The 21685-nt window shown below is 31.5% G+C and overlaps 4 protein-coding genes and 1 long non-coding RNA gene across 6 annotated transcripts; 1 reads left to right on the top strand and 4 right to left on the bottom strand.

The window, feature by feature from the left end:
* Positions 1-129: 129 nt before the first annotated feature.
* LOC133783414 (uncharacterized) lies at positions 130-2309 on the top strand. The gene is made up of 3 exons (XM_062223041.1): positions 130-883; positions 1011-1046; positions 1239-2309. Exons 1-3 carry the CDS (start codon positions 622-624, stop codon positions 1385-1387), a joined length of 447 nt encoding a protein of 148 aa, XP_062079025.1. The 5' UTR covers positions 130-621; the 3' UTR covers positions 1388-2309.
* Positions 2310-2489: 180 nt separating this feature from the next.
* On the bottom strand, positions 2490-4053 carry LOC133783416 (uncharacterized). Its single transcript, XR_009870883.1, has 2 exons — positions 3305-4053; positions 2490-2814 (listed from the first exon to the last, which is right to left on the bottom strand). It is a non-coding gene; the product is annotated as an uncharacterized LOC133783416 (long non-coding RNA).
* A 1024-nt stretch (positions 4054-5077) lies between these two features.
* Positions 5078-5724, bottom strand: LOC133786115 (rust resistance kinase Lr10-like). The gene is made up of 2 exons (XM_062225331.1): positions 5418-5724; positions 5078-5313 (listed from the first exon to the last, which is right to left on the bottom strand). The coding sequence occupies exons 1-2, from the start codon at positions 5722-5724 to the stop codon at positions 5078-5080; spliced, it is 543 nt and encodes a 180-aa protein (XP_062081315.1).
* Positions 5725-6772: 1048 nt separating this feature from the next.
* LOC133783406 (subtilisin-like protease SBT5.4) lies at positions 6773-11538 on the bottom strand. Of its 2 annotated transcripts, XM_062223030.1 has the most exons (11): positions 11388-11538; positions 11187-11296; positions 11008-11105; positions 10755-10922; positions 10551-10662; positions 8583-9120; positions 8403-8500; positions 8071-8316; positions 7846-7960; positions 7557-7770; positions 6773-7478 (listed from the first exon to the last, which is right to left on the bottom strand). In XM_062223030.1, exons 1-11 carry the CDS (start codon positions 11487-11489, stop codon positions 6940-6942), a joined length of 2340 nt encoding a protein of 779 aa, XP_062079014.1. In that variant the 5' UTR covers positions 11490-11538; the 3' UTR covers positions 6773-6939. The 2 variants fall into 2 exon arrangements, with proteins under 2 accessions (XP_062079014.1, XP_062079015.1); XM_062223031.1 differs by lacking the exon at positions 11008-11105 and having other exon boundaries at positions 11388-11519.
* A 7174-nt stretch (positions 11539-18712) lies between these two features.
* Positions 18713-21277, bottom strand: LOC133783407 (rust resistance kinase Lr10-like). The gene is made up of 4 exons (XM_062223033.1): positions 20303-21277; positions 20165-20209; positions 20034-20069; positions 18713-19940 (listed from the first exon to the last, which is right to left on the bottom strand). The coding sequence occupies exons 1-4, from the start codon at positions 21198-21200 to the stop codon at positions 18799-18801; spliced, it is 2121 nt and encodes a 706-aa protein (XP_062079017.1). The 5' UTR covers positions 21201-21277; the 3' UTR covers positions 18713-18798.
* Between the last annotated feature and the right edge of the window lie 408 nt (positions 21278-21685).

A 21685-nucleotide genomic window follows, 5' to 3' on the forward strand; every position in this document is an offset into this window, starting at 1 on the left:
TAAAACTATTAATTTCTCAGTCAATTCTCTACATTGATCATGTCGTCCATACAAATCTAATTAAAGCAAGACAGCGTTGACTTGCACGACTTTGACCTCATGTATATGAGAGTGTGAGATGAGTTTATCTTTGTAACTAAAGGTGATATTACTGAATACCTAATTATTTTGATTTATATTATAAACCGTGGAAAACATAGGAAAATATAGTTTAGACATGAATAGGCTAAGAAAGTGTAGTTCTATCATATAGTTTAGACATGAATATGTCATATATCTATTATTCCTTGTTTATCTTAACAGTGCTACTTATGGCAGAGAGAGGAGAAAGCCATGGTGACGAGTGCAAAGAAGCAAGGTGTGGGGAGAAGGGGCCACCAATCAGATCCCCTTTCCGACTCAAAGGCAGGCAACCACCCCATTGTGGCCTCACTGGCTTCGATCTCTCATGTACTCATTCCAACCAAACCACGCTTGAGCTCCCTAATCTTCGGTTGAAATTACTTGTAATAGATATATACTATGATAAACATTACATGGATGTAAAAAATACCCATTGCATCCACAAACAGAATTTGAAATTCCTCAATCGTTCAATTTTTCCTTTCAAGTTCTCTGAGCATGAAGACGACCATGGTACGCTATATATGGAAATGCTTTACCAATCACACAAATTACAACATGTTTTATCTGGGTCGTCCAATCCCTTGTTTGATAAACAACGACTCCACATATTCTGTTTATTACCAGCCGGGCAGTGGCAGAGAGAACTACTGGTCGAGTTTAGTTTCGTGCAGAAGGATGTTTAACTACACTTTCCTCACTGCTGATGGTGATGGTGATGTTTTATTAGAATGGTCAAAATCATACTCAGCAAGCAAAGGTATTATTAATGAATAATAATACTAGTATATACTATAGTTATTCCTTTTTTCTCTCATAATATTATTGATATGCAAAACAAACTTGTGTATTTAATGTATATAAATATTATTTTATTACTTTTACAGGTGGTCATTCGTTAAAATTTTCATTGGTGACTGCAGGTGAGCGTTTGTGTTATAAATTCTACCATTAAATTTTGCATCACTGTTGTTGATTTTGGTGTATGACTAAATTTTTTTATGGAGAATGTCGAGAACACTATTTTATGAATAATATATTAATATAGATTTTTATTTAAAATATGTTAAAAAAATTGGCTAATCCATAAACAATTAATCTATTTGTATGTACAGGTTTTACAACAGGTTCATTTGTTATCGCTGTGGGGTTCCTTGCAACTCTATATGTCTATCAAAAAGAAAGACAAAAGAGAGAAAATGGACTGAGAATTGAAAAGTTTTTGGAGGCAAACTTATGCCGAATAGAATTATGGCAAACTTAGAATTAGAAACTATAGCTGAATAAACAGGAAGAATATTTAATTTATTATTTTTTTTATTTGTACGTCATTATAGTTGTGTAATTTTATTTAATATATATATAGAATCGCTTTAAATTTGAACTACAGCTTTAGCATAATGTATATATAATAAAAAAATTAAAATTATAATATATATAAAAAATAAAAAATAAAAGTAATAGAAACATGAAAAAGCTTTATATATATATAGGTACGTACTACTTATTAACTAGAATATATATATATATATATAAATTGATATTGTATATATGCAGAATTGTGTAAAATAGGAAGTGAAGAGCGAAATGAGTGGTACATTTTTAGCCACAAAATAAGAAATACCCAACGGGAACACGCACAAATAGAACATCGAAGGCAGGTTTCTGGAAAGCAACAGGAAGAGACAAGGCCATATATGCTAGGCATAGCCTGATTGGGATGAGAAAGACTTTGGTTTTTTATAAAGGCCGAGCCCCTAATGGTCAGAAGTATGACTGGATCATGCATGAGTATCGACTTGAAACCAACGAAAATGGAACTTCTCAGGCATGTCCTCTCTCTCTCTCTCTCTCTAAATACAAGTATAATATATGAAATGTTAACTGTAGTGTGCTTTGCTCCCGAAGACTTTGCAGCTCTGGGTTGATGAGGCTGTTGTTTCTTAGTGACATGGTTTGAGTTGCATGCTCTTTGTAAGGAAGCAGATATGGAAATGGAAGCCATGATTCTTTCAAAGGATAGCTCCTAATCTGGTTCTTTGGTTTTCTTTTCTCACTTGCAAATTGCAGTGATTGAGCTTATGGGATAGAAAGTAGGGAGCAATCCCATGCTTCCAAATTTAAAAAGCTTATCTTCCTCTTCATGTGGCTTGTCAGTAAAGATATGGGCAAGTTCTTATTTGTTATCCAATTCGCTTCATTTTATTTTTTGAAAGTTCTGAAAAATTGAAGAAAAACTAAACAAATAAAAGGGTGCAGAGTCGTATCTCAACTCTACTAAGAACACTTCCACTACATGCACAAATAAAAGGGTGCAGAGTGGTATCCAGATAGATATATAACATCACCTCACATCTCATCTCCTATACACATAAATGATTGTCTTTCTAATCTCCTCTGTTCATAATAAAGAGTCCAATATGACACAATTAGCAATCTGTTTTTAATGTTTGTGTCTTTGTCACATATACATGATTTGGAGCAAAGATTAGCAAAACAAAAACAAGGATAATGTTTGTAATTTCAATAACTAGTTGGCCGATCAACTACCATAGCTCCTAAAAAAACAAGAGGACGCAAACTTTTGTAGGGAATCATAATATGGCTCTGAAAAATAAAATAACGGTAATGCATAGAGGCAGAGGTAAATGATTAGAATGGGCAGAATGGATCATACATCATCTTGATAATCTATACACACCCCATAAAAAAATCTGATTAAAAAAAAAGCTATAATAACAACTCAATTTACTCATATATCTCACTGAAGCATTCCATCAAACAGCTATTATGCATAGGTTAAGCACACCATATCACACAAAAAAGCTGATGAAACTGAATTATGATTATAAGAAAACAGAGCTTAAACAAGGCAATGTAACAAGACAGAGCACAAAAATTATTGATTCAAATCAAATAAGATTACTGCTCAAATAAAAAAATAAATACTCAAACCACAATATCAATAGCCGACTCATTTTTATTCTGAAACACACCATATCACATATTATTATTATCATATTTGCAATGATAAAACTAAGGAAACGAAATCAATGATTCAGTGATAAACAAAACAGAAAGAGAAATTGAATGAAAGATGATAAGTAGAGTGAGAATTAGGATTATAATTGGGAAAAAAATATGAGTGGAGATCGCAAAAGTGAAGATTCGAAGTACATACCCATGCCGATGAGAGCGAGCTTGAGAGTGAAATGGATGAGAGAGACAGAGATGGGGAGAGAGGCAAAATTGAATGTTAGTATTTTGTTCGTTATGGACTTATCCATTATCCTGAACCTTATCATCAATTATTTTATTATATTAATTATTTCAATATAATAAATCATGTAAGTATTTTATTAATCGTGTTTAGAAGAATAGGTGAGTGTTGAATTTATAAAAGGAAGAAATAAGAATTATTTTGTTTCCAAATAATGTGGGATTATATTTTGCGTAATCAGATAGACTTCATCTCACGTACCCACTGCTCTCGTCGACTCTACACCCCCAACCTACAATACAGAGAGTGAAAGAAAGCGACTGAGAGAGACAAAGAGAACGTAAACTTACCCACTGCTGTCGTCGGCTCCACAAACCCGTCGTCAGTGTTCTCGCCCCTTGCTAGTCGCCCCTCACTTGTCGACACTGCTGAAAGATGTGAGACGGAGAGAAATGAGATGTGAGGGATGAAATTTGTGAGGAAGGAGAGTGCTATACGGTTGTGAGAGAAAGGGAGAGTGAAAGACTGAGTGCATAGGTTTGGTTAATGTGCTTTGGCCCAGACCTATTTTTTCTTCTTTATATTAATAAACACATTAGCGTCAGTGTTCTCTGACGCTAATTAACATCAATAGTATCAGTTTTAAACTAACCTAAATGGCTTATTTTGGTCAACAGTGTCAGTTGAGTTTGACTGACACAAAAGATACATTTTGTAGTAGTGAATGCATGATATTTGGTTTGGATTTGGGATTCTAAGAATACTTATTTTACTTGTTTTGGCTTAAGGCTCAGTAAAGCTACTTGAAGGAACATGGCTGTGGTTGTTGGAATTTGAGCTAAGAAGAATGGACACCAGTATTGAGATATGATATGACATGCTTATGAGTGTGTGATTTTCGATATATCAGGCTATGTTTAAATTGTTTATGTTGCATGTAATTTCATGTGTAAAATGTTCCGTTATTTATCGTAATGTGGTGCTACAATCTCTAGTTTAATGGCTAAAAGCAACCCCTAGTGTTTTGCGTGCCCGAAACCACTTATCAAAATAATCAATAATCTTGATGAAAACAGAGTATTTAAATAAAACAGAGTGAGTTAGTGAGTGAGTGATTGTGTTTGTGCTTTGATTTTCCATATGAAAGTAACAGAGAATAAAGGAATAGAAAGTAAATTTGTTCTATATTTCCTCAAAACATATATACAGACCAAGCTCATACTAAAGTTAACAGAAGAAACTGGGAAGGAAGAAAACAACATAATATTTAAATTGATAGTTATTATTTAACAAAATTTATGTACAAGCTATCATAAATTTGATAATAATCTTAATCTAATAATTGCTGACATCTGTAGAATCCTCTCTAGACAATTTTAATGAGAAAGATGTCTCACTATTGTTGCTCATTTGCTCTTCAGGATAGAGATGAAGATTTGGGGGTACTTGTAGGCATTCGATGTTACTTTCAAGCATTTCTATGACTTGGCTCATTGTAGGGAGATCACAAGGCCTTAGTTGTATGCACCACAATGCAACTATGGCCATCTTTTTTAATGTCTCTGATTCTTCTTCACTGACATGTTCCTCTTCTATTTTTACCTTCTTTCCTTCCTTCAGTTGCTTGTGTATCAATAAGGGAACATAAATGTTGCTCGAGTTTTCTGTATGTCTATTCACATTTTTTCTTCGATTCGCTATTTCCATTAACATCATTCCGAAATTGTACACATCTTATTTGTTCAATACTCTTCCAATATTTTTATAGAACAATTCCGGAGCTATGTATCCCATGGTTCCTTTTGCAACAGTTAAAGATACTAAGCTATTATCCAACGAACATGTTCTTGCTAGCCCGAAATCAGAAACTTTTGGAATACAATTCTCGTCCAATAGAATGTTGTGAGGCTTAATATCAAAATGAAGAATACGCATACCACATCCTCGATGAAGATACTCAATACCACAAGCTATTCCAAGTGAGATCTCAAATAAAACTTGGGTAAAACTTAAGGAGACTACTTCATTCATAGTTTATTAGACATGAATTCGTATATAAGAGCCCGCCATGTACCATCAACACAAAACCCAATTAATCTTACAATGTTGACATGGTAAATTCTTCTTATTGTAGCAACTTCATTGATGAAATCTTGATCATTGTTAATCTTGGATTTTCCCAACATTTTGACTGCAACAAAGGGACCACTAGAAAGTTGTCTTTTATACACAGTGCCAAACCCTCCTTCACCTAGTTTCTCTTTGAAATCTTTGGTCATCTTCCTAATGTCTCGATAAGAATATCGTATGGGTATGAGGTTGTTATGACTTTGGAGGAAATCTTCCATCCCATTATACATTGACAATGTCTTCTTCTCCATTTATACACCATTAGGAAAATCACAAATATGATTCCAGATATTGTTCTTGGTGCCAAGAATCCGACTGAGAAAATATATATGTAACTTCCTATATCGCATAAGTAATCTGCTTAGAAACAAAAAGAAAACCATAAAAGGATTAGGAAAACACATACACTAAAAATATATTTCGGACTATAAATGTTAGATTAAACAATAATTTTCCCTTACATTTTGTGCAAAACAAAACATTGCTCAAAAATATTTTGGACAAGTCTGCATCATAAAAAAAATTGCAACAAATCAGTATTGTTAATATATATGTTCAAAACATTATTCTCAATTATTTCTGGTAATATCCTTACCACACTTTTGATTTCTTTCATTTCTGGATGTTTCTCTAAACATGCATTTAGAATAATAACTACAGCTAACTTTGTTGGACTTTTCGTTGAGGCGACAAACTTGTCCACTCCCTTCTGATTTGTCAAAGCTTTGGATCCATGAAAGCTGAAACCCTAGAGCTAGCTGCTTGTTGATGTCATAACAGGAAGGTTTGGATCCTTGAAAGCTTGTTTCATCTACGAGACTCACTTGTTGTACCCAACAGACTCCTCCAACTCAGAAGGACTCATTTCAGCAATATCCAATAGATAATAAGACCAAATAAAACTGCTATTATTACTCTTTAATATGCAAGGAGTTGCATCAATGTAAGAAGAATTCTTCACTACTCTTTCACAGTTAACCAACACTAGATTTTTCGCAACTTTTCGGTACTTTTCATGAAAAATACTATATGTTCCTGTGTCCAAAGCAAATCGTGCTCCATAACTGTCATATAAACTGGAATCTCCAGAGGACAAAGTATTGTTGGGGTAGACATTCGACTTCGATGCAACATTCGTGGGAAAATGTGGCGACTTGTATTCGAATGGGTTACTGAATTCTTGGAATATTTGAGAGGTAATAAGACTGACTATCTAGTTATATTTCAATTGTACATTTATTATACTAGATACAAGCAAAATACAATGTGTAAATAAAGAACGGATGAATATTTTTGGAGTTTAAAAAAAACAGAAATTTACATAAATCATGATCACTCCAATAATACTATTAAATTTTTTATTGGTGGTACATTTCTAGCATCCATAAATATATAAAACTGCATGTACTTTATAGATAAAGTACTTGAATATTATCAAAATATTGTACATACACTTCTGTTATCTTCTAGTACTTGACTACTATAGGACTCCTAACGTAGTGCTTCCCATCTGACCATTTCAACTGTCCAAACACATAGTTTTTAGGCTTCCCAACAACCTTTGGCTTCAAAATAATCTCAAATTTCTTTTCCTCACCAATTTTGCTAAATTTCAAGCTTGTGGGCTTGACATAGATAGAAACTCCATTTGGGGCCCTCACATATGCCTTGTAAGTACCTGAGGAGCCAACATTCTTAACTTTTCTAGTAATTATCACTGATTGTGAGCTAAGATTATTAACCACAATGGAAGGATAGTTGAAGTTAGCTAGATTAAATGAGGTGGGACATTTATTATATGGCTTCTTAGTAAATTTTTCAAGCAATGTTTCATCAATGCCATGAGCACATAAAAAGTCCACATAATCTTCAATAGTTCGGTCATAGACAAGTCCAGGGTCCATAGCTCGATTTGGTTGCACATGGCCTGAACCATATTCAAAAGGTGACGCTTTTTTCTTGTTCCAATCCAACAATGGCCCCTTGTTGCTATCTCGTACTCTTGCTGCATATAGTTCATTTTCATGATAAATAAGGAATCTTAGCCCAAGTACATGGAATATATATTTATAAATATATGTACCTGTAGTCATGATAGCTGAATAAATCGCAGCTGGACTCCAATCTGGATGAAGGGTTTTCAGAAGACCAGCAATCCCAGAAACATGAGGGCATGCCATCGAAGTTCCAGAAATTATATTGAATGGGACTCGACGTTTATCAAATGTTAGTTTAGTTGGTCCAACAGCTTCAGTGAATGCAGCAAGAATATTCACTCCTGGTGCTGTGATATCTGGCTGTAATTGTATTTAATAAGGAGACATTCATTTAGCATTTAACAAAAACGAAATCAGAGAATTTGTAAGGTATACCTTGAGCAAAGCTGGCTCTATGGGATTTGGTCCTCTTGATGAGAATGAAGCCATAATTGGTGATGGTTTTACTCCCACTTCAGTCTTTGCCGGAGATATGTAAGCTATAGGGTTCCTGAATTGACAAAAATATCATAGGTCAAAGTTAATAAGCATTTTTTTTTATTTTTTTTTTTGCTGAAGAAAAGATGCATAATGAAACAACTCAAGAATTGTAGTTGGTACTTAGTAGTGTTGAGGTATTCATATACAAAAGTTCCCTCTGTGGCATTGAGATGAGATGTAGGAAGAACATAGGTCTCAGCTTCTGTGTCGTTAATAAGAATATGATTAATTAGAATCATTCCAACAGCGCCAGCAAGATGAGCTTGGTGACTCTTGTTAGAGGGACTAATCTCATCCCCAGCTACACAAATCAAGATCTTTCCCTTCACCTTATTTGGATCAAGACTATTAGGACGGCAAAATGTACTGGACAAAACATACAGCAATTCTCTGTAGTTAATTTTATCTAACAAGTTAAACTAGCATTTAGTATATTATTTTAACCTACGTACGCTTTTAGAGGATTTACTTCAGCAACTCTAGCATCTGCACCATTGATCAATGGATAAAACTTTTGAGAAGGCAAGCTACTTGATGAAAGGCTTGCTCCCTGTCATTGTTTTATATAATTACAATATTTTTCTTGCAATACATAAATCAAACTTTGAAAGTCTTAAATATATATGTTTTACCTTAAGTTTTTTTTTGTTCCCAAGAGTTACGTAACTATTGAACTCACGATCAATTGTACTTGCTGCCACAGTTAACATCCACGGTGAAACATTTTTTACAGTCTTAGGATCAGGTCCATCGTTTCCAGCCCCGGCAACCACGACAATGTTGTTCATAATGGCATGAAAACTTCCAATTGAAATGGGATCATCAAGAAAATCACTTCCAGCAGGGAAACCAAGAGAGAGAGAAAGAACGTCCACGCCATCAGTTATTGCAGCTTCAAATGCTGCCAATGTGTCAGCACCGTCACCCCTAGGCCATAGAACTTTGTAAGCAGCCACACGAGCTTTTGGAGAGCCACCCTTAGCGGTACCATTTCCAAATCCCAAAATATTTGCTCTGGGGACAAAGCTACCCCCAGCTGTGGAAAGAGTATGAGTCCCATGTCCATCTGTGTCTCGACTAGTGAAAAAGTTTTCCTTAGGTATAGAGGCGTTGGACATCTTTAGTTGTGTCAGAATGCCTTTGCTAAAGTACTTTGCTCCTATTAGCTTCCTACAGTGGAAATTGGAGAAAAAAGATTATTCAACTTTAAAAACAGTAATGTCGTTTAGTAACTTTTTTGTTTTGTTTTGTTTTGTTTTTTTTGCGTATAGTATATATATTACAAGTAAAATAATCTATAGAATATATATATTTATATATGTATGTATGTATTAAGCTATCAAAAATTTCATGCATGCCTGACTAAATAAATAAATAAAAATGTGCTTGTTCCTATTTAAATTTCTATATATTGTCTAATAATATATATATATATATATGCATAGTTAGTTGTACATATTGTATATAGCTAGGTTCTCAATTTATAATTTATTATTTTTGGCTTTAATATTCTATCCCCCAATTTATTTTTGGCTTTAAAACAAAAATATGCAAATTATTTGGGAAAATATAGGATTCAAATGTCAGTTAAGGATCTAAGTGGAAATGGTGGAATATGTTGGAGACTTTAATTAAATGAAAATTACATTAATTTGACAGAAAAATGTTGCAAAAAAAGATATGAAAGGACTAATAGCTAAGTCTAAAGTATTTGGAAAGATAAAGATATACAAATACAAAAATTTAAAAGTTAATTAATGATGTAGAGATTTTTCTTACAATTCACCCTCTAATTACTACAATACATGCCTATTCTCAATGTAATATGCATAAAAAACAACTACAAAATTAATCTTTTACTCATTCTAAATGAAAATATATATATATAACAATTTTTTTTATAGGGGCTTCACTTTAAACTCTATTGGTGGGGCCCTCAGTGTTTCTCGACCCGTAAACAGTTTTCGGTGCGATTTTTTTTATGATCGTGTATATTGTAGCTATTTAGAGCATCCTGCATACTTTTAGAAAATTTTGAATAGTTTACAGTACCGAAAACTAGGTTAAAAAATGTTGTTTTCCACGTGCATAAAAAAAATTAGCCACGTGTGCAACAACATGTTTGAACTTAGTTTTCGGTACTGTAAACTATTCAGAATTTTCTGAAGATTTGCAAGATGCTCTAAATAGCTACAATATACACGGTCATAAAAAAAAATCACACCGAAAATTGTTCACGGGTCGAGAATACTGAGAGCCCTACCGGTAGGGCTTAAAATGAAGCCCCTTTGGAGAATTCCCATAAATATATATATCTATATAACACATTCATTTATGCATAACGTAGTTTTGAAATCATATGTTATTTTGATTAAAAAATTTAAAGATTTAGACTACTTTAACCCAAATGCATCCCTTAAGTATGCTGAACTATATAACTAATAATTATTGGTTTTATGTTAATGTTTTTCTACACTTAATGCCACAAAACAAATCATATACATGTATATGTATATGTATATGAAATACAATTCATAGAAATAATAGAAATAGGTATATGAAAAAGAAAAACAATAAAAAGTAGAAATAAGAGGATCAACCTATTGCAATGAATTTTATCTCCAATGGTTCGTTGACAACTTCCACGCCATTTTGATGGGATAGGTCCAATCCCTTCATACTCACTGAAGCTCTTTGATTCAGGCCAAACACCTACCAATAATCAACTCTCACCAACATTTAAAATTAATAATCCAATAAGAAATATACATATATGATTTTAATTGAGAGATAAATAAAAGTACCACTGTCAAAGTTTCCAATAATTACATCTTCACCAAAACGTGCCCTTTTCCAAATAGATTGAGAAGGAACGACTTCGTTATATCTTTCCAATCCAAGAAACTTCCATGAACGAGTTGTGGTTGGTTTCACTTGTTTGCTTAGGAAAACCGATATCACATTTGGATGCTCTGTAATAATCAACATTGCATATAGTTAATAAATCAATTCTGAAATAATTAGTTAACATAACAACAAAAATAAAATGCTTATTACTTCGAATTTCTGCAGCTTCTACTTCATCAAGAATTGCTGCAAAGCCATTAATATGTCTATTATACGAGTAAATGATGGCATCCTTTGCCTTTTCCTCACTGCACAACAAGAAATAAAAATTCTAGAATAAATAATGTCATATACACATATACATATATACATATATTTAACACAAGTACCTTCCCAAGTAAGATCCAAGAAGGCTGTGATGAGATTTTGTGGCCATTTCAAGAGCATCTGAGGAAGGGTTCAGACCATGGGAATGTGTTCCCATGTACACAATATATGTCTGCATGAATACATTTTAACATAAACTTCATTTAATAAATGAAGAGAAAAAGACTAATAATACATATATATATGTATATGTATATGCTTGCCTTTTTTTCAGTGGCTTTGAGTAGTGATGATTGAAGCAAAGTGAAAATAAGAAACATTGAGAGAAGAGATGAAGAAGAAACAACACTAGAGTGTGGTGCCATAGCTTTCCCTTTCAATAGATTCAATTGTGGATAGAGTACAGAGCTACAGTTTTTTCTTAATTTATAGACACCAAAGTGAGTAACATAAATTATTGCATCTTTCATGTGGTCATATTCTATTAAAAGTAATTTAAAAAATCAAATTAACATGTTTTTTAAGGGATAGTTTTAACAGTTTTTTTATTTTTTAATATTAACTTTAATAGAATATTTTTATATTTAACAGTAGTTGTAAATACTTAAACTTAAATAAAATAAAATAAATAATTAAAAAAAGATATTTTTAAGATATTTACAATGATAATTATTTAAAATAATAAATAATCAAACAAAGTAAAATATGATATTTTTGAGATATTTTACAATGATAATTGTTTTAAAATAATAAATAATTAAACAAATTAAAATATGATATTTTTTTGAGATATTTTACAATAATAATTATTTTAAAATAATAAAATCATACGTTTTATAACTTAAATAAAATTTAATTAAACTTAAACTCACTTATTAAACTAATATCATATTAAACATTTAATATAATATACTGTGAATTTGCAACAAATTATTTTTTAAAACAAAACTAACAAGAAACTTAAATTTAAAATACACGTATAATATTTAATATTACATTAAACATATAATATATAATCTCTTGTTGTGACTCCCAAATTCAAAAAAACTAGAACAAACAAAAATAAATAAATTATTTAATTAAAATATGATATTTATATAAATTTAATAAACCTCCAAAACTTACTGACCACACACACCTCTATCTAATCTTTATGGTGGCATTTGATGGCTTGAATGGTCTAGCTACGTTTTTTATGGTGCAGGACTTAATTAGGATTACCGATCACAATATATACCATGAAATTAAGAAACTTATAATGGGAAAATTTTGTGTTTTTGCTTAATGGAGGGTATTAATTAAAAAAAATGTTAGATATTTAAATATTTCAAAATAATGCCACTTTTTGGCATTTAAATTTTCTTCTATTTTCCCTCTCTTTTTCTCTTTCTTGGTTCACTCTTTCTCACCTCACGGCACCACCAACACCACCACCCACGGCAGCGACGACACGATCAACTCTTGAAAAACTTCTATAACTTCGGTTACCTTGTAGAGATAAACACAATACCCAAAATAACATACATTTTAAGGATTCTTGGAGTATAGAAATTTATAGGTAAGTAATTATTTCTTAATAATATACTGATGTTTTTTTTTACTTAACATACTAAATTACTGAATTTCGAACAAATCTGGACATGATCAAGTAACAACCATTTTCTTGGTATTCCAAAAAAATAATATTGAAATGTCTTTTAAGCTACAGATAGTGTTGTTATAAATCAATTTAAAGTACCCAACACCACATAAAGTATATCATTTTATATTTGTTTTAGGTTATCAACATCATTTAATAAATTATAATATAAGTGTGACCTTAATTTAAAATTCAACCACATAAAAAATACCACACCTAATAGGATATTAGGCACCTTAAATTACATGTGTCTTATATATCTAAAGACCAAAACCATATGTGTAATGAATAACATTTTGAAAAGTCTATTTTAGATAAGCATTTGGGAAATTCCATTAAAATTTGTGCACTAACTGAGAAAGTGCTAGGTCAATAATTGCAAATGCAAATGATAGTGTATGATAGGACACACTTTTTAACCTAATCGAAGAAATTTAAGCTTGAAATCAATAATGGAAGAAGAACCAATGAACTTCTAGTTGAAGCAGTCAGCATTGCTCTTAATTTCTATAGCGGTTCCTGATGATGTAGTGATAAATGTTAAACTTGACTACTAACATATGACTTTGGCCGTGAAGCCCTACAATATATATAGGTTAGTCTCTACGTCATAGCACAACTCAAAAAACAATATTCTTCTGACTACATTTTCTAATAAGGCTAACGACTTGACTGAAAATGTATTTTTCATTCTAAGAACAGCCACAATGGAGTAGCTCATTGTGTAGCCCAATGACTATTTTCTGACAAGAGCAAGGTATCTTGTTATTTTTAAAGTATTGGAGAGCTTTAATATTTAAGCATTGTTGCCTCTGTTAGGCAACGGTAGTTTCCTTTTTTTTTTTTTTTTGATTGTATATATATATGTAACTTTTGGGGTGGCTTAGCATTAAAGCATTTTTATGAAAAAAGTTGCCAAAAATAATGTGGATGAGAGAGAAAATAAAAAATTATATTTTTGGATGATTTGGAGATGTTAAATAACTAATGGGATAACTACTATTGGAGTTGCTCTAATAGGGATGTGTAGATAAAAGATCTCTCAACCTTGTTCTTTAGTTCGAGGGTAACAAGTCCATATCCCTAACTACAGTAGAAAAATTGTCCTTTAATTGGGATATGCCTACGTCATCCTAGAGTCTTTTATATTTTGTATTGCCCTTGTTACGGAATAATTAATCTACAACATAGAGCGATGGAAAAAAAAAACTATACTAAAACATGTCTCCACACATATAGTCAAGACTGATGATCATGCTATAACTCAACAGTTTTCTATCTTGTTGGAATAGAATCAATCTGTTTGGCATATTTTTTCAATCAAAGAAATTTATAAATATTCTTGTATTAATTGCAAGATTTAAGAAGATCTGGCCTTGGACATTTTTCTCAGCTGTAAATACCTTGCCATTTTTTTTTTTGTTTAAGTGAATACTTTTGTACTTGTTGATTATTTAGTAATTAATTAGTTCGACGTGGCTCCGTAAAAGTAGGTTATCCGAATGAATTTCTGAACCACATCAAAATTTCCAATGTTGATTATTTATTTTTTTTGTTTCTGGTTTATTACTCTATTGTGACAACTTATCGAGCTGTGATCACAGAACCATAGAATCATTTTCTGTACAAATAATATACTATCCATTCCGCAAATATATTAAGTTGTTCTAATTAAATACTTGGTAATTATTCAAAATTGAATTTCACAACAGAATAAATGTATTAAGACTTTTCAATATATATATATATATATATATATATACGTCATGCTCAAAAACTTACTGACCACACACACCCCAATCTAATCTTCGTGGTGGCATCTGTAGACATGAATGGTCTAGCCACGTATTCGATGGTACAATACTTAATTAATTAGCATTGTCACAATATATGCTATATGAAATTAAGAAACTCAATAAGACTTTTCAATATGATCAAATCTTCTTATCCATTTACATTATGATGCATATGGGAGTGGTCACCGCAAAACTCTAAACATTACATATCGCTATATATCCTAAGAAAATGTCCAAAACGGATGGCCTCACGACTATCATCTGTTACACTATTTTTGTAGTTGTGGTACAGAAGTTTTCAACAAGCATTTTGAATTATATTTGTGTTTAGGAGGGTAAAGCCAAAAATATATAGAAAAATAATCTACTGGGACAACATAATATTGAAAATTATCAAAAGAAATTAGAGGGGCTGGTCCCCAAACGTCCATAAAACAAAATTTATTGTATGCTAATTTGGCTTATGCTATATCTTAAGTCAAATTTAGTACAAATATTAGCATGTACCAAAAATAACCCACTTTTGAGAACGATGATTTCTTTTAGAATGTGTTATAATATAGAAATGCATCAATTTGTTGACACTTCACTATAAGATTAAAGGAAATTAGCGGCGGAAAGGTCTGCTGCTAATAAGGTTGGTGTCCGTCGGCAATTAGCTAATAAGTATTATTAGAGGTGGACTGACACACCCACCGGTAATAATATCCCGCAGCTAATAACATATTATTACCGGCGGACAGTAGCGGCGAAGCCCGCTGCTAATACCTATGTCAAAGGCGACATTATTAGCCGTGGGGTCCACCCGCTAATAATGTTTTTATTATATATTTAAAAAAAAATTTGAAATAAAATTAATATTTATTAAATTTAAATATTTTTAAAAATAATCATAATAAATTTTAACAAAATAACCAATTAATTAATTTAAGCATAACTACCATTAAAACTAATTATATAATTTTAATATTTATCAAACTAACTAATATCACTATTGTCATTAAAAATAAATAGACTGTCAATTTAATCAAAATACATAAACTAAGAACTAAATAAAATCATTAAGGTCAATATTGTAATTATCTTTATCTTCAACATTTTGCTGTGGCAGTGGCGGCAGTGGCGGCTCTGTCTGTGGCGGTGAAGGAATATAAGGCTGTTGTGAAGATCATCCAAGCATGAGGTCCCCAAACTAATTCCGAGGTTGTGGCTGTATCGGAGTGGACTCTTCAATGTTCTCGACTCGTGAATAGTTTTCAGCGCGATTTTTTTTATGACTGTGTATATTGTAGTTGTTTAGAGGATCATGCAAATTTTCAGAAAATTTCTAATACAGTACCGAAAACTAGGTTCAAACATGTTGTTTTCCACGTGCATAAAAAAAATTAGTCATGCATGCAACATGTTTGAACCAAATTTTCGGTATTGTACAACTATTTATAATTTTCTAAAAATCGCGTCGATGCTCTAAATAGCTATAATATACACGGTCATAAAAAAAATCACACCAGCCGAAAACTGTTCAAAGGTCGAGAACACTGAGAGTCCCACTATTTTTTTAACATTTCGTTCAAGAAATTCAATTTTGAAATCAATAATTAATGGAAGAAGAACCAATGATCTTTTAGTTGAAATATTCAAGATTCCTCTAAATATCTATACCTGTCCCTGACATGTATATATGGTAGAATACATGTTAAATTGACAATTGAAATATGACTAGTCTCACATACATCAAAACAACTGAAAAAAAAAAATTGGCAACTTCTATCGTGTAACATTTTCCGATAAGGCAGATGACTTGACTTATTAACATATATTTTTCATTCTAATAGGGATATGTACATCAAAAGTCTCTTCCTCTTGTTTTTCTTTGATTCGGCAAGAGATATCAAGTTAACTTATATGGATCTCACGTCATCCTAGTCTTTTATATATGCTAGTGGCCGTTTATGGAATACTCTACAAATACCATTAGTCAATCAAAATTCATTTACTTAATGCTATAAGAAAGTTATCTAAATGCATAAAATTATGTATAAAATGCATAAAATAGACTTAGTTATATATTTAAAAAAAAATTGTAAATTTCAAATCTCATCCATTGCCTTTCTATATATCTCTTCCATATAATAAGTGTGTTAATTACGGAATTTTTTATTTTAACAGTTTTTTATGTTTTAATATTAACTTTAATAGAATATTTTTATATTTAACATAATATTTTTATATTTAACGATAGTTTGTAAATTATTAAACTTAAATAAAATAAAATAAATAATTAAAAAAACTAAAATAGGATAATTTTGAGATATTTTACAATAATAATTATCTAAAAATAATAAATAAATTAAAATAAGATATTTTACAATAATAATTATTTAAAAATAATAAATAACTAAACAAATTAAAATAAAAAAAATTTGAGATATTTTACAATGATAATTATTTAAAAATAATAAAATCATACATTTTACAACTTAAATCAAATTTAATTAAACTTAAACCCACTTATTACAATAATATCATATTAAACATATAATATAATTTACTGTGAATTAGCAACAAATTACTTTTTTTTTTAAAAACAAGCAATAAACTTTTTCTAAAATCCACATATAATATGTAAAATTACATTAAATATATAATATATATATCTCTTGTTGTCACTCCTAAATTCAAAAACTAGAACAACATAAACTTACACTACAACAATTACAGGCACTAGCGGCAAGCGTATTAGCGGCGGGCCCAGTCCGCCTGTACTGTGTAGACTATTAGCAGCGGACAAGGTGGTTCGCCGCTAATAATGTTCGAGTATTTAATAATAAATAAATATATGTATTAGCGGGGGACTCACCACTATTAGCGGCGGGTAGTCCGCCTCTAATACACGTGATAAAAAGCCCGGGAAAACATTGCTTTATTTATCATAGTTTTAATTTACATAAATTTAATTAATCTTTAATATATACAGATTAAGTTCCCAAACATGCTGCCCTTATTCATGATAAATTCATACTCCGCAATGGAGCAGAAGTATAGCTTCAACAATCGACTGAGTTATGTATCCCAAATAGCAAATAATGAAGATTTGGAGGTATTTGTAGGCTTTCAAAAAATAATGTTCAAGCAATAATTCAATGAATTGACTCATTGTAGGTCGATCACAATCATATTTTAGCTATTTCTAAGTCTATAATAATGTTCATTAATTTATTAACTCTCTTCCAATAATTTTATAGAACATTGCTGGAGTGGCTCCTCTTGCAGCATTTAAAGATGCTAATTATATATTATCTGAGGAACATGATTTTGGTAGTCCCAAATTATGAGCTATATTGAAGTCAAATTTTAATTAGCAAGAATGTCGTGAGATTTAGTATTAAAATGAAAAATCTTGTGCATGTCATCACCTTGATGATTATACTATGTAGTTAACTAGAGATACAACAAAAATAATCATGCATCTTAATATAATTTTATATTATTTATATTCTAAGTCTACAATTTTGCATTTTAATATAATTTTATATTGATGTCTATTTTAATACTTTAAAATTTATATTCAAGTATACCATACTTATTTTGTTTCCATATAATGTGGGATTATATTATGCGTTATGAGATAGACATTTCATCTCAGGCACCCACCGCGGTCGTCGGCTCTCCCACCCGCACCTTCAAAACAGAGAGTGAAAGAAAGCAAAACTTGGAGGAAATAGTGTATGGAGAAAAATATGCATGAGGTGACATGAAATTCTCCACAAACTAAACTCATTAAAATACATTTTTTCAAAAAAAAAAAAACTAAATTAAAATTAAAGTGAAATCTCTTATGCATGATGAAAGACACGATGAATCTGTGTAATCAAATCAGTGGTTATTTCATGGTAATTTAATGTGTAAAATGTTTGATTATTTATCGTAATGTAGTGCTACGATCTCTATTTTAATGGCATAAAGCAACCCCTAGTGTTTGCGTGCCCGAAACCACTCATCAAAATAAGCAATAATCTTTATGAAAACAGAGTGAGTTAGTGAGTGAGTGATTGTGTTTGTGCTTTGATTTTCCATATGTTTACGAAGACTGACATACTGAGAATTCATATATGCAGACCAAGTTCATACTAAACTTAACAGAAACTGGGAAGGAAGAAAACAACATTATATTTAAATTGATAGTTATCATTTAACAAAGTTTATGTTCAAGCTTACAAATTTGATAATTATCTTAATCTAATAATTGCTGACATCTGTAGAATCCTCTCTAGACAGTTTTAATGAGAAAGATGTCTCACTATTTTTGCTCATTTGCTCTTGAGGATATAGATGAAGATTTGGGGGTACTTGTAGGCATTCGATGTTACTTTCAAGCATTTCTATGACTTGGCTCATTGTAGGGCGATCACAAGGCCTTAGTTGTATACACCACAATGCAACTATGGCCATCTTTTTTATTGTCTCTGATTCTTCTTCAGTCACATGTTCATCATCTATTTTCACCTTCTTCCCTTCGTTCAGTTGCTTGTGTATCAGTAAGGGGAGATAAATGTCGCTTGAGTTTTCTGTATGTCTATTCACATTTTTTCTTCGATTCGCCATTTCCATTAACAACATTCCAAAACTGTACACATCAGATTTGTTCGATACTTTTCCAATATTTTTATAGAACAATTCCGGAGCTATGTATCCCATGGTTCCTCTTGCAACAGTTAAAGATACTAGGCTATTATCCAACGAGTATGATCTTGCTAGCCCGAAATCAGAAACTTTTGGAATAAAATTCTCGTCCAATAGAATGTTGTGAGGCTTAATATCAAAATGAAGAATACGCATACCACAACCTCGATGAAGATACTCAATACCACGAGCTATTCCAAGTGAGATCTCAAACAATACTTGGCTAAAACTTGAGGAGACTACATTATTCATAATTTCTTGTGAAAAAATGTACTTGTCTAGAGATCCATTAGACATGAATTCGTATATAAGAGCCCGCCATGTACCATCAACACAAAACCCAATTAATCTTACAATGTTGACATGGTGAATTCTTCCTATTGTAGCAACTTCATTAATGAAATCTTGATCATTGTTAATCTTGGATTTTCCCAACATTTTGACCGCAACAAAGGGACCACTAGAAAGTTGTCCTTTATACACAGTGCCAAACCCTCCTTCACCTAGTTTCTCTTTGAAATCTTTGGTCATCTTCCTAATGTCTCGATAAGAATATCGTATAGGCATGAGGTTGTTATGACTTTGGAGGAAATCTTCGATGCCATTGTACATTGACAAATGTCTTCTTCTCCACTTATACACCATTAGGAAAATCACAAATATAATTCCAGGTAGTGTTCTTGGTGCCAAGAATCCGGCTGGGAAAATAAATAAAATATGAAACAATAAGTAATAAATTAGCATAAATGCTGTAAATATGAAAACTATATCTGAATGAAATGTAACCTTACCGATATATTTGTAACTTCCTATATCGTATAAGTAATCTGCTTAGAAACAAAAAGAAAACCATAAAGGGATTAGGAAAACACATACACTATAAATATATATATATATATTTATATGTATAATTTGCCCTTACATTTTGTGTAAGCCATAACCTTGCTCAAAAATATTTCGGACGAGTCTGCATCATAAAAAAAAAATTGCAACAAATCAGTATTGTTAATATATATGTTCAAAACATAATATTTTCGATTATTGCTGGTAATATCCTTACCACACTTATCATTTCTTTCATTTGGTCTGAATGTTTCTCTAAACATGCATTTAGAATAATAACTACAGCTAACTTTGTTGGACTTTTCGTTGAGGCGACAAACTTGTCCACTCCCTTCTGTTTTGTCAAAGCTTTGGATCCATGAAAGCTGAAACCCTAGAGCTAGCTGCTTGTTGATGTCATAACAGGAAGGTTTGGATCCTTGAAAGCTTGTTTCATCTACGAGACTCACTTGTTTTATCCAACAAGACTCCACCAACTCAGAAGGATTCATTTCATCAATATCCAAAAGATAATAAGACCAAATAAAACTGCTATTATTACTCTTTAATATGCAAGGAGTTGCATCAACGTAAGAAGAATTCATTACTGCTCTTTCACAGTTAACCAACACTAGAGTTTTCACAACTTTTCGGTACTTTTCTTCAAAAAAATTATATGTTCCAGTGTCCAAAGCAAATTGTGCTTCATAACTACTATCATATAAACTGGAATCTCCAGAGGACAAAGTATTGTTGGTGAAGAAGGATGAGTAGTTTTGATGATGTTTGTGAAAATTGGGATCAACAACTCGAATCGTATAGTTGTTATAGTTGATTGCCAGTACGTAGTAGTATCTTTGATAATTAATAAAGTTATTTGTGTATCCATGTTGAATAGGCAAGTTTAAGACTGTAATGTTGTTCTCACAAGAAAGATTGTACCTTAAGTCTCCACAGCTCAATGGATCAGTGGTGAGTCGAAAAGGAGATGTTATATTAGAGATACTACCACATGACGAAGAAGAACACACAACAGGTCTCGTATTCTCTGCGTAGCTACTTTCATGGAGCGATGTTATGACCACCAAGAGAAGAAGAAGAAGAAGAGACTCCATCAATAATCGTCTGCAAAACATTATATGATAAATGGGAAAGTTTTTTTTTTCTCTTCACAAGTCACTGCTTCACATAAAATTCTGAAGCTATATCATATCAATTGATTCAAGCAATACTGACCATTCAATTCAATCAATACTCTTCTTCAGATTAAAAAAAAAAACTATTCTTAGGTCAATAGTGGTGGCTTTCATTGACGTCCTCATACAACTAATTTATGACTTTTCTAATAGTTTTTCCAGTAGTCTCCATCAGCATTAATTTGACTTTTTTTAATGGTTTTTAAAAATATATATGCCTAATTATTTCAATTCATATAAACCTTGATGACAAAAAGACAAAAGTAGTTTCAGTTAGAGACATACAAAATATTTCAAAAGCATAAATATTTATATTTTAGGTATCGATTTCAACGTATATTTTTTTTTTAATATTGGTGCATTTTTTTTATTAGTTATAATCCCAAACTTTTTTATATGGTGGTGTACATTATAGTTATTTAGAA

The sequence above is a fragment of the Humulus lupulus genome, chromosome 6, assembly GCF_963169125.1.
Source record: "Humulus lupulus chromosome 6, drHumLupu1.1, whole genome shotgun sequence".
Lineage (NCBI taxonomy): Eukaryota > Viridiplantae > Streptophyta > Magnoliopsida > Rosales > Cannabaceae > Humulus > Humulus lupulus.

Excerpts from the sequence above, each read along its gene's own strand:
- LOC133783414 (XM_062223041.1), top strand. The coding sequence starts at position 622 with ATGAAGACGACCATGGTACGCTATATATGGAAATGCTTTACCAATCAC. Across the intron at positions 884-1,010 it reads ATCATACTCAGCAAGCAAAG|GTGGTCATTCGTTAAAATTT; the intron begins GTATTATTAATG and ends TTACTTTTACAG. Across the intron at positions 1,047-1,238 it reads ATTTTCATTGGTGACTGCAG|GTTTTACAACAGGTTCATTT; the intron begins GTGAGCGTTTGT and ends TTGTATGTACAG.
- LOC133786115 (XM_062225331.1), bottom strand. The coding sequence starts at position 5,724 with ATGGAGAAGAAGACATTGTCAATGTATAATGGGATGGAAGATTTCCTC. Across the intron at positions 5,314-5,417 it reads AATTGGGTTTTGTGTTGATG|CTTGTGGTATTGAGTATCTT; the intron begins GTACATGGCGGG and ends CACTTGGAATAG.
- LOC133783406 (XM_062223030.1), bottom strand. The coding sequence starts at position 11,489 with ATGGCACCACACTCTAGTGTTGTTTCTTCTTCATCTCTTCTCTCAATG. Across the intron at positions 7,961-8,070 it reads GAATACCTCAACACTACTAA|GAACCCTATAGCTTACATAT; the intron begins GTACCAACTACA and ends TTGTCAATTCAG. Across the intron at positions 7,771-7,845 it reads TAGAGCCAGCTTTGCTCAAG|CCAGATATCACAGCACCAGG; the intron begins GTATACCTTACA and ends ATACAATTACAG.
- LOC133783407 (XM_062223033.1), bottom strand. The coding sequence starts at position 21,200 with ATGTTTTGCAGACGATTATTGATGGAGTCTCTTCTTCTTCTTCTTCTC. Across the intron at positions 20,210-20,302 it reads TGAAAGAAATGATAAGTGTG|ACTCGTCCGAAATATTTTTG; the intron begins GTAAGGATATTA and ends TTTATGATGCAG. Across the intron at positions 19,941-20,033 it reads AGGAAGTTACAAATATATCG|CCGGATTCTTGGCACCAAGA; the intron begins GTAAGGTTACAT and ends TTATTTTCCCAG.